Source organism: Ruditapes philippinarum, unplaced genomic scaffold (genome assembly GCF_026571515.1).
Source record: "Ruditapes philippinarum isolate M1 unplaced genomic scaffold, ASM2657151v2 ctg10385_1_1_1_1, whole genome shotgun sequence".
Lineage (NCBI taxonomy): Eukaryota > Metazoa > Mollusca > Bivalvia > Venerida > Veneridae > Ruditapes > Ruditapes philippinarum.
Window position 1 is genome coordinate 26,383 of NW_026853164.1, and position 12,795 is coordinate 39,177.

Genomic DNA, 12,795 nt, shown 5'->3' on the forward strand with positions numbered 1-12,795 from the left:
TCTTATTAAATGCGATACTTGATGAATATGTTCAATGTTCGGTTTAAATAGATAAGAATAAACTCAGTTATTGATCTGACTATAATAAAATACGTTTTTTTGATAACCGGATATTGTCACAGTTAGATTTATGTAACATTGCTATTGCATATAACCGTTGTATAATAAATTTCCGACTTATCGCTTTATCGTTTTTCGTTTTCAAAGTTAAAATATTAAGTTTTAAAAGCAATGAGGGTCGTGACTAAATCTCGATATAACGTAAACAAGATGACAACGATGCAATGGATAATTAATTTTTTCTGCAATCTCTTCAGAACAATAACTTTTGACGACTTTCAAATTATACAAATATCTGAAATTACGTGACTAAAGCGTTCAATAAAATCTGGGACATAATAAGTTATAATATATGCCGGATAACAAATTGATCATAAATTTTAAAAATGCTCAAACGTATCTAGTGGCGGAAGTTGCTGGGACTATCAGTTACTTTTTCAACTTCAAATATGTATTTTAATCAAAATGTTAACTAGTTACATGTACTACAAAAGTAACGCGAAATAGTTGTCCAAAGTCGCTGCTTCGATCCTCCTTGAACAAGGTGAAAATTCTCTTTGACAATTGATTTCGGACATTGAGTCTAATGGTTATTTGTCACTCACCGCTGTTTCACAAATATTGTGGATAAGTCGGTCACTTGCGAAGAAATTGTTAATTACTTGTAAGTTATTCTGTTCATGGAAATTGTTAAAGTTAATCCGAGATATGACCAAAATAGTATGAAATCGATTTTAAAAAAAACAACAAAGAAAAAACAGAAAAGCAAAAAAAAAAATAGTCAAATGTTCCAGTATGCTTTTATGTTAAATAAAAACATTTCTTGGTTCTTTTTGTAATACCTTTTTTATTTTTTTTTTATTTTTATTTTTTGATGTGCGTAAAATTAATCAGAGAGACAAACCAGTCGAGACATTTTCGAATGCTTCGACTGTTACGGGCTCAACGTTTTAATGTATTATCTCCGGAATCTGGTTAGCAGGGACAGCCGAAGTAGTCAGTGGTGTTTTGGCTTGTCTGGCTTTAAGGCTAACTTCACACACAACTGATATTGGATACGAAATTAAACAAGAAAGAACTTAAGACCAAAAACGATAATGCATTAATAACATAAAGTATTTTATGTTGGAATTTTCACTAGTATGAAATTTTATAATAATGTTGGTACATGTGATACTGCGTACTTTTAAGATTATTGTCAAATATAACAACGCCCATGATTTTAGGAACTTTTTTAAAAAGTTTATTACTGCTAGTAAATATTGCAAAATCTTTGTAACACTTCAGGTGAACAATCTAACACTTATTGAATTTTGGAATCATCTAATTGTCCATATGAATTTGCCTACATAATCTGCATATAAATTGCTTTTTAAGTGTTTGTTCAAACAAAAATGTCTTCCAATTATTCTAATTGTTCTTTGTAGAAAAAACGTCATTGACATATATATTTTCATTAACACGATACTTGTGGACTAGTTTTGCAGAGCCATACAGGTGTTCGTCTAATTGCCTTTGCTCTAGAGTTTCATAATCGTTTTGTTCAGAAACTGTTGTCAAGTTAGATTCTTTCATAGGCTTATCATGTCTTTCTCTTTGTCTTTTAAAAAGTCTGGAACGAAATAATATTTCAAACTAATCACTTTTTTTTCATCGAGAATTTGAGTTTAATTTGCTTTAAGTTGTGATGTTCTATAATTTCAAAATTAACTGCCATTTTATTTCAATGTTGTATTTTGTTTTAAATTGTAATATTCTTAATTACATATTAACTGTCATTTTATTTCAATGGTATAATTTGCTGTTGTATTTCAACAATTTGCTATATATAGACACATGTTTCAAAAGTCATGAAAGATCTTTTTTTTATTCTGCAAAAGAAAATAATTCTAACATTCTACATTTTCCAAAACGGGCATAAAGTATTTTAAGTCCCAGATTTACATAAAAATGTTTATATCATTTGTTTGGAATAAACAGTATATAAAGCTGCATGCCTCCAATCACAATTAATATTTGAGAAAAATCTTGAGTAAAATTTGTGCTATTTGCGCCAAAAAATCTCCGTTGCGTTATTTAATCGTACCGGTTAAAAAGTTTATGGAGCAGCAAAATTTCGGTACACGGTTCGATCGGTCATATAATAGTGCATGGTGGTATTGTACCTATAATGTTCACTGTTACTATTTATCGGAATATGAAATAGTAAAACGCTTTTCAGAAAACAATACGGTAATTGATTTAAAATACAATTTAAATGATTAAAACGGAATGAAACATCCACGTAGCGCTAAGTGACGTAACTGATATTTTCCGAGCATGCGCAAAACATTTTTTGTAGACTGCTTCTAATGATTTTACGCTATAAATAAGATTCATACACTTCTGTGTAACAATCAGATACGCAAAAATGGATGCCGCCAGCAATCAGTCTGAACACTATAGAGAGGTCTGATGACCTCTCCAATAATTGGAAATCCCTTTAATAGGCCTCATATGTAAATATTTTTGCGCATGCGCATCAAGACGAAATCCCTCTAAAGTTTATAAAGTCATGTTTTGACAACGCACAGGTGAAGGTGATTTCAAATAAAATAGAGAAATACAGAATCCCTAAAGAAAGCCCAACACGGAAAAATTGAAATTGTTGCAGGCTCGGTTTGATTGAGCCTGTTCATGGACGGTACTAGAAAGTGCAAGTTACCGTCCACGCCCCCTAGCACCGGCTTAAGCAGAATTCAACATTTAAACATGAAATAGTAAAATTTTTAATTTAGAAACATCCGCAGATGTGTTCATACGGCGGTTAACATGGAACCTTCAATGTGACACTTCCGTGCCATTCCATGAAAAGCGGCGTATGGTCCCCAAGTAATAAAAAGCGTGTGCCCTAAACGAGAAAACAATGGGCGGAACTAAATAAAATGGAATTTTGAAAGGGGAACAGAGGTTATGAAGCCTGCGTATCACAGATAAGACGTCAAAAGACAAATTTAAAAAGCAGGCAACATATCCTAAGGGTGATTCAACATTATTCAAGTAGGAATATTGGAACCACCCAACTAGAAAATGCCGAAAAGTTGAAACTAAAAATACCACAAGCACAACAATAATGTCGTGCTATTTTCAAGGATCGAAAATATAACATCATTGATTAAATGTACGGGGAGACTTTTTACAGCCGCCACACGGCACAAATAACACGGATGTGATCATAAAATAGAGAAATACAGAATCCCTAAAGAAAGCCCAACTAGGAAAAATTGAAAATGTTGCAGGCTCGGTTTGATTGAGCCTGTTCATGGACGGTACTGGAAAGTGCAAGTTACCGTCCACGCCCCCTAGCACCGGCTTAAGCAGAATTCAACATTTAAACATGAAATAGTAAAATTTTTAATTTAGAAACATCTGCAGATGTGTTCATATGGCGGTTAACATGGAACCTTCAATGTGACACTTCCGTCACACTTCCGTTAAAATCTTTTTGTACGTATTGCCGAACTGACACTTAGATTTCGTCTCGTTCATACATCTGCTTGATTTAATATGAAATTTTAAAGAATGCAAGTAAAAATTACGTTTTTAAATGAAAAATACGGGTACTGCTTCTGTACGGGAACTGCTCGCATGCCAGTACAGTATTTAAAAATACGTGTAATAAGTTATTGGTGCTTCGTGGGCTATTTTATCACATAAACTCCAAAGGTTTAAAAGAAATGGCGTCGATGTCAAAATAACATTGTTATATACCATGATAATTATTATGTAAAATATAACAAAGTTATTATACATTGTTGAGTACAATACTGAAAATTCTATATTGGACAAGTAAACAACTGTTAAACCTGTTTGCTCAGAATGAAATGTCATTGTCGTAGATTCGTTATTTCTTTTCCAATAATAAAATATTTTGAAAACTTTATTTGTATCCAATCAAATTGTTCCTTGTAAAATACCAATTGATAATACCTTGTGTTGATGAAAGTACAACGTTGACGAAAATTGAGAGTATACAACCCTTCATAATTTCCTGCTATTGAATAAAAACCTAGTAAAACATTAAACAGGAAGTCAAAATTGAGTAGATAACTCTTTAGTCTCTAGAGGAAGATGGCAGTTAATATTTGTTTATAGATATAAAAAATCCGTCTGTCGTCCTATCTAAAGCTCGAAGGTTTTGAACGATCAATCTACCACTTTTCTTAAGTAGTTTTATCAATGAATGAAGACAAATTTGTGTTTAATTTAGGCATTAGGAATTTCAGGAAAGTACGCTTTTAAAATATTGATGATCGATTACATTTGTATTGATTTTATTCTTATCTTTTTTCTCCCTTTAGTACTAAATTATAAAAAGATTGTCCCACTCTTTTAAACTATATTTACAGACATTTCCCTTAGTTACGTGGATTATTGATTATCTTTTCATAGTAAAATATAAAATTGAACATAATTATGGCAAAATGTTAAGGGCTTTTTATTGTTATTATTATTTTTTTTTTTTTTTTTTTTCACTGATCATTTAAACTTGGATGGCCATTATGACAACAAGTTTGCTTCTTTAAAAAGAAGCATGCGAGAGGTCTTTTTTGCTGCTGTGGAAGATTTGTTTAATTTGAAAATATCTGGAAATAAGACACAACAAATGGTTATAAATTACAATTATTTAACAAAATATAATTTATTATATAAATTGAATATATAGTATCATAATGAAAGTTTGTTTACACTTCATTTTTTAATGTTTTGAAAGATTATATGCTGGAGAAATGGATTTTTTCCTTGACGCATTAGGGATACTTTTTATACAAAGGGAACTAAATTTTAAAAAATGATATGTATATTAAAAGTAGTATCAAAATAAAAGTTTCTTGTAAAATTCAATCAGCAAATTTTCGGTTTATGTTTTGGTAAGTATATGAAAACATTTCCTCTACGTTTTCCAAAACGGGCATAAAGTATGTTAATCAGATAATTTTAAGTCCAGGATTTACATAAAATGTTTTATATCATTTGATTGGAATAAACAGAATATAAAGCTGCATACCTCAAACCACAATATTTTAAGAAAATCAAACGTGTGTCAAATTTGTGCCACTTGCGCCAAAAAATCCCCGTTGCGTTACTTAGTCATACCAGTTCAAAAGCGGTGCAATTTATCGGAACAAGAAATAGTAAAACGCTATTAAGAAAACAATACTGTAATCGATTTATACAGTTTAAAAGATTAAAACGGAATGAAACATCCACAACGTAAATAATATTTTCCGATTTTTCTTTGTACCGATCGATTCGTTCACTTCGATGTTCCGTAACGTACCGGAAGACGGTGTTTAGCTAGGTTTTCAAAAAGGTCAATTTTTCGTTTAAGTTAAGTCTTATTTTGAAACGGAGCATGCGCAAAACAAATTTTGTAGACTGCTCCTAATGGTTTTAAGCTGTAAATGACATTCATTTACTACAATCAGATACGCAAAAATGGATGCAGCCAGCAATCAGTCTGAACACTATGGAGAGGTCTGATGACCTCTCCAATAAATGAGATAAACTTAAATAGCTGTGAAATCTCAAATACTCGCATAAGGTTTAAAGGCGAGATGTTTTGGAATTGATCAAATCCACATATTGCAATTATATCAATTGTTGTCAAAGGACATTTTTAACAAGTTCTTACACAAACAAAGGATGTCATTAATTCATATCGTTTCAATTTAAACTAAACTCGAACAAACACACACAAAAGAGCTCAGTTTCTACGTATTTATATCGTTATATTAAATCGACTACTTAGTTAATTCGAGGAACTATGTTATTTTGCTGATTCAAAGAGAAACGGTTCCATTATTTCCAATCAACTAATGATGCATGCATTCAAGCATATTAGTATTAATATCGTTCATATTTCACGATCAATAGATAAATTGACTCCTAGCTTTGTTTTAATGTTATAAACATAAATACTCTACATGTTAAAAACACGACGCCTGAAATTGGCAGTTCTACTGCCATAAGTATATCTAAAAGCAGATAAACAATAAAAGTAGTTTTAGTATTACGCCTGATAAACAACAGAGCTATTTCTTTCGTAGGTATATGATAAATCACTCTATCGCTACATCCGAGCTTGTGCAAGTGGCGACATTTAGCATCAGCAGAAGTTTTGTGTGAAGCCTTTTCTATTGACTCTGAATTCACTTAATGCAGAATGTATGAAAATTTACTGGTTTTCTCACAAAGAGCATTTTCGTGGGTTCTTAAATTCGTGGACATTTAGCGAATTCAGTGTTTAAATAAAAAAAAATGTAGACTGTTTTATCATAAAAGGGATGTCTTGTTGCCTATTATTTACTTGCATTTAAACAGCAAACCAGATTAAAAACGAAAACGTTTTAAAAAGATGCTACGTCTTTTATCTTGTCCAAACCTAATTCAGAACCAAACATTAGTTTAAAGGAAATAAATAGCATTTATTTATGTCTCATGTCATGTCACCAAGGAGATAGTCCTGTAGTAAACGATTTATTAGATAATTTCATGTTCATGATTTTCTTACTTATATTTGTACGTTACACTGGATGAGTTCGTTACTTACTTTTGCAACGCCTCAACGATGTGCTTTCTTTTGCTTTAACGAATCCCACAATTGACATGAAATAAGCGTGTAAATGAATGAAAATACGAAAATTACGTGATCTTAAGTCAGACATTTGGCATACATATGGAAAGAGGCTAATTATTAAACATGGACATACAAATTATTTCAACATTGTACGTGTTAGAGGATGGATGATTGCCATATTACATAGGCGGGGGTTAAAATGATATGGGAACAATATGTATGGAAAGCTGTCGGTGCCAAGGATATATATGATATTAGTTAACCGCTTTAGGAAACAAAGATTCGCTTTACTGTGTGTAAAAATTAAGACCATGCTTACTTATGATTGTTTTATTAGCATTTTTCCTGCTCAAGAGTTAATTTACATAGAAACGAAATGGTTCACTTTTTTATGTTACAAGTCACAACTTCATATACGAAGAACATATAATACACAATACAATATGTACATAATTATAACAATATAATTGCGCAATGAAGTTAAAACTTATTTACAAAGATATGATATGTTACTTGTTAATGTCTTAAATATAACGCTATTTATTGGTAATTATTATGTACTTTTCTTGTCCAATTTCCCGGTAACATTTATAACTTATCGAATACACGAAATATTCAAGTGTCATGTATATGAATATATTAAACAGCATTTTCACCGTAGTGATCTAAGATAAACATGTTTTAATGGAGAATGTTATTAGAGTGTTCTAAGATTATCTTTATATTGCATCATTATGTCGTGAATATATTTACAACTTAGATTGGTGACTCTCTGTTGGAGTTCTGGATTGAACAAAGGGTCCTCGAATGAATTCTTACGAGTTAATCCTAAGAAAATAATTGTATTACTTCAGAGCAAAATTTCTGATCAATGGACTGAAAACAGCATGTCCGTGTATATGTATCACATTCAGCTTAGATATGTCCGTTGATATAGCTAGTTCTCGTAGACATTTCATACACGAATAATTTGTAGAAAACTGCCGACATAGAAGTATTTTCGTTGCACTTATAGCATGTTTAATCTCAGTTTGTATTTCAAAACAGCCATAAATATAAAGGGGTAAATACTGATTGGTGAACTGCTATAAAGCTGTCAAATTCTTTGTAATTGTTAATTCTATGTTGAAACATGTTATTTTGTGCAAGTGCATTGTATTTTCAGTTAAATTTTCCACGTGTTCTTGCATTAAAAATGTGCACCATTCATGTAGTTGGAAATGAAAAAGAATAGTCTGCATATTTCTGGAACAAAGCCGCGTTGCGTTGATCATTATAGCCTTTCATAGCAAATTATTAGTTTTAGTATGTTATTAAATAGTTTTCTTGAAAAATAGTGTGTAGACATAGTACACAGTTTATGTAAGAAAGTTAGCTTTCTTTGGTCTATAAATGTTTCGATAGTTAACTAATTTACTCAGAACCTTGTTCGTTCTAGTTGAATATGGGAGATGTTGTATTTGTTTTATTGCCAAAATAGATTAAAACATTTGATCTTTGTAATGTCAATGTTTGAAATGTTATGCTATAGTTATGCTCCATATAGGAAGAGAAAGGTTTGCCAAACAAGAACACGTGTGATGTGAGCATGATTCAAAAATATATAGTTTGCCCACGCGTTTGAGTCGTCACATAGGATACCACTGTAAATTAACTTTCAGCCCATAACTATGGCGCTACCTCCTTGGCGACAAGGTTTCTTCACGACATAGAACATAAAAAATCATTAATATCCTTTAATAACTAATCTTTGGTTTTGATTTAAAATTTAAATTGCATTCTAGATGTACCATTTTTTTTTAAATCTGGATTGCTTTTCAAAAAAAATATGATGAAATGCATAAAAGGCCAACTCTGAAATGCCGTCACAACTACTGCTCATAAATAAATTTCGTCAACTTTACTTTTCCTGGACGCATTATTCGAAACTGCATGGTAAAACATTCTTCAATTTCGTATTCGGTGCAGAATTTACAAAAATACAAACAATATACTTGACGTGACAAGTGTAAAAAAACATGTGATCATCTCTTATCCGTCAGAAGATTTTGCATCCGTTAACCTTATATATCATGGAGTGTTTCACTTTAATGTTTTGACAAATGATAGCTGTACATAAAAACATATTTCCTTTTTCTTAATTGCCATATGATATATTTAATTGCCGTATAATAGTTTAAATTGACATATGATATATTTAATTGTCATATGATATATTTAATTGATATATTTTGGTATTGCCCTTTGACGGAGGGAGATTCGTAACGAGATATTGAAATGAATTCGGTTGCAAATGAAATGAGACTAATAAAACGATACATTTGACAAATTTCATATTTTGCCCATAGGAAATTAATCAGGCGTGTGTGTTAAACGTCTGATATGATGATTTCTTTCTTTATTTATATAAGAAAGCAACAAACTTCATATTGTTTTCTTGTGTCTAATAAAATTGAAGATAAATAAGTTTTATACAAAATGTAAATAACATGTTATTTTCAGAAATAAGCTTAAATCTAAAGTGTGTAAAGCTATAATTCTGTTGCCCATATTTACAAAGTTATTGTTAAAATATGTGTTTTGGACCAAGTTAATAAATAACAAAAGAAAAAACTTTATTAATTCTTGAGATGTCCTCAAAACAAATCAATATTTAGATTCATCGAGTCAAAAACTCCTGTGAGTATTTATCTTTGTTTTCCATTCATAAAATAAAGAATATATGTTACTTCGTTAACACATTTATTTTAACTCAGTCAAATCAACCACGTCGTCACAAAATACTTTGATGCAATTAAATTTTATCTTCTTATGCATTCTGTAAATGTCAAAAGGATGCTAAACCAGCACAACCAACACAGTAAAATGAGTTCACATGTTGCATTTTACAAATATCTATTTTTTTCGTCTAATAAAATGTTTTTTCCTCCGAGTAATGTCTATAAAAACGAAAAATGCAATAAAAGCAATGATAATTAATATTCCAGCAGCTCCAATACTTTTAGAACTCGCTCGTTTATCACTTGCAGATACAAGTTTTCTTTTAGTCTTACTTGTATCTAACCTTTTAACAATCATATCTTGTAACATTTCTTCAAATTCTAATCTTTCAGCTTCGTCAGTTACATTGCTCGACTTACTGCATATGAATTGATTACTGTTGCTGCAGTTGGCTAGTCGGAAACTGCTTACATTGTTCCTGTTGTATAAGAGAGGACATTCCATGCCAAGTTTGTCCATGTATACTGCAAATTAAATATGATAAAGCAAATGCATGTAAGTAGTGTGACAAAGACATATAAATATTTGTAATACAAATATTGTTACAAGAAGTGATAAAATATCAATGGATTCAATTGATCTAGGCGTCACGTGATCAATGATGATTTGTATATATATTTGACGTTATTAAATGAACAAACTCTCATTATGACAATTGAAAAATGTAATTTAAAATGGATCGTTTAATATGAAACAATCATTGTATTTGAGTTACATTGCATTCCCTGAATCATTTATTTTCATTCAAAACAATTAAGGATTTTAATTTCAATTGAACTGAGTATTTATAAGCGATCAATTATATGTCATGTGGTCGATATTCGTTTTTCGTAATATCATATATACACATATTCTTACCTCCGAGCCAGTACGAGTTGTTTGTCAATATTTGATCAATTGATGGCTGGAAAAACCGCATTGGATTGGAGTATGCCAACAGTTCAGCACCCATTTCCATACAAATATTTCTAGCATTTGAAAAACTTTCTTTTCGTTCCACGACAAGTAAAAGTTTATCGTTTATCCTCACCCAGACTGCAAGAAAATTCTCAAGATAAGGTAAAACAATACATGTATTTTAAGAAATGTAGTAAAGGATTAAAAAAGTAATCATTTTGTTTTTGTTTAAGCAAGAATTTATAACTTCTGTCATGAAAAAATGTATTTACCATTTCTTGAAATATTCTGTGCAACTAAATTGGTGTTCTCCACAGGAGGAATTTGAAGTATCGAATGATTTGTCTCAAGTGATGTACTTGAAGAAGCTGAAATGGCGTTTGCTGCACTGGCAGAAATTCTCCCTGTACTCACAGATGAAGACGTAAACGTTGTTGTTTTATCGGTTGTCAAGAGTTCTGACGTTTGTAAATGGTTGTTGTGCAGCGGTGTTGTAGGAAATGATACCTTTGGTTCAGTGTCACTGTATCTTGAAAATGATAACACTAAAACCGTGCTAGATGAAGGCATTAACCTTGACCTGAGAGCTGTTGACGTAGAAGTCATATAGTATGACGTTATTGACGATAATTCTTGTGCCTTGGATACTTGAGATAGTGTGGAAGATGAAATTGTAGATATTGGCGTAGAAGTTGACATTTTCGGTGTCGTTTTTGCTTTAAAAGATAGATAGCACTAATATTGATTTAATAATGAAAATAGTTTGCTTTGAAACAGCTGTTATCGTAATATGGGATAAAACAACCCTTTAGAACTAAACAAAGATAAATAAAGCAGTAACATTAATTACAAAAGGGTACATATCTGAAAGGGTTATGATTATTGGTGCTAACAATGATTTACAAAAATTATCAATATTGTTAATCGCACATTAAGTCAACTAATGGATTCTAATTTTTTTCTCATGACCGTTTTACCTAATACTTACGAGTTATCTCATAAACAGACAACCGCCAATCACCGCCACAGTATTCGTTTCTGTCTCCAGGACATGTATAGTAGCATTCCGTATCCAAAACTTTGCCGACAGGAAGAGTGTTGCCACAAAAACATTCAGTGCCATACTTTGTATTATAACAAATCAAAATATCGTCATATATAAATTTTGTTTTATCAACATGTTATATTTAACAACGTTTTGTTGAAAACAATTGATTTTGTACACAGTGTACAATTATCGTTATGAATGCATTTGTTAAATTGCGTTAGAACATTTTTCATTAAATATTGTTTCTTATAATATTTATTGCCAACACATTTGGAGAATTTTCTGGTTCCTAAAGAAAGTATTTGATAAAAGCAAAATTAATGCTTAATACCAGAAAACAAAGCAACTTTGATATCTTGTCATTTAATTTCATTAATCAGATGTGTCTAGATATAGACGGACACATTAATTAGTCCATATATGCAGTAAAATTTTCTCAAAGGTTAAATAAATGCAAGTCAATGACTTAATCTTTAGTCGTTTGGTTCGCTTCATGAATACATGAAAGGCAAGTCTCTTAGTTATCTTATATGTATGGAAAAGGAAAATTTTAATGTGTAACTTATTTCAAATAAATCCTTGACTAAATTTTGCAAACAAACGGACACTAATTGTTCCAAATGAATTACTCTTGATCTGCTAATCTTGTATAATAGAATTGACCCGCTACAAACCTTAAACAGTCTTTTAGTTTAAGGATTTCAAGAACAGTAATAAAAACTCGATCGGTTATACAATCCTGACAGACTGACAATGTAAGCAGACCTAGCCTGACTCTCTACTTGTTACAAAATTCCTCATAACATTCCATTTTACAGTTTTGTTTAATGTACTCTTCCCAGCATATGTATTTCCACTGATCTTACACCTTCTTTTGCATTGATTCCCAGTATTAGTGGCACAGTCTTTATACATTTCATGTGACATTGTACGTGGTATGGTTCCTTCTTCTATATTTGCGTCTTTGAAACACCCTAAATAACCTGGTGGCCTTTTCATTTTGTAGGCGGCTTTAATAGAAAACAAATGTGAAATTAGATCAGCTCACCCACTTTATAAGTTAACCTCTCGATCCTGATCATACTATCAACAATTTATCATTTAAACTCATACTGTAAAATTGTGGTTTTATGTTTTGATCTGTCTGTATGCGAATGACATATCAAATCAGTTTCATATATGATTAACAATAATATTACATTATGCACAAACATCTTTATAACTGGCGTCTGTATTCAAATAAAATCGTCTATAATAATTCTTTAGCTTAGCACTTAAAATTCATACCCGAGTATGATCTTTAACATGTTCTAATAATTTGCTGATTTTTTGTTTATTTTAAAACTTTCTACATTACCGTCGTTTGTCAATATACTGCTATACGCCAATC

At 31.1% G+C, this 12,795-nt stretch overlaps 1 protein-coding gene across 1 annotated transcript; it reads right to left on the reverse strand.

Annotated features, from left to right (window-relative positions):
* Positions 1 to 7,088: 7,088 nt before the first annotated feature.
* On the reverse strand, positions 7,089 to 11,056 carry LOC132735954 (uncharacterized). The gene is made up of 4 exons (XM_060722994.1): positions 10,630 to 11,056; positions 10,319 to 10,495; positions 9,650 to 9,924; positions 7,089 to 7,124 (listed from the first exon to the last, which is right to left on the reverse strand). The coding sequence occupies exons 1-4, from the start codon at positions 11,054 to 11,056 to the stop codon at positions 7,089 to 7,091; spliced, it is 915 nt and encodes a 304-aa protein (XP_060578977.1).
* Positions 11,057 to 12,795: the final 1,739 nt, after the last annotated feature.

What these genes read in the sequence shown, in the direction of transcription:
- LOC132735954 (XM_060722994.1), bottom strand. Translation starts at nt 11,056, where the DNA reads ATGTCAACTTCTACGCCAATATCTACAATTTCATCTTCCACACTATCT. An exon ending in ACAGAATATTTCAAGAAATG is followed by an intron (nt 10,496 to 10,629) that starts GTAAATACATTT and finishes ATTTTCTTGCAG; the next exon opens with TCTGGGTGAGGATAAACGAT. An exon ending in CAACTCGTACTGGCTCGGAG is followed by an intron (nt 9,925 to 10,318) that starts GTAAGAATATGT and finishes TTTAATTTGCAG; the next exon opens with TATACATGGACAAACTTGGC.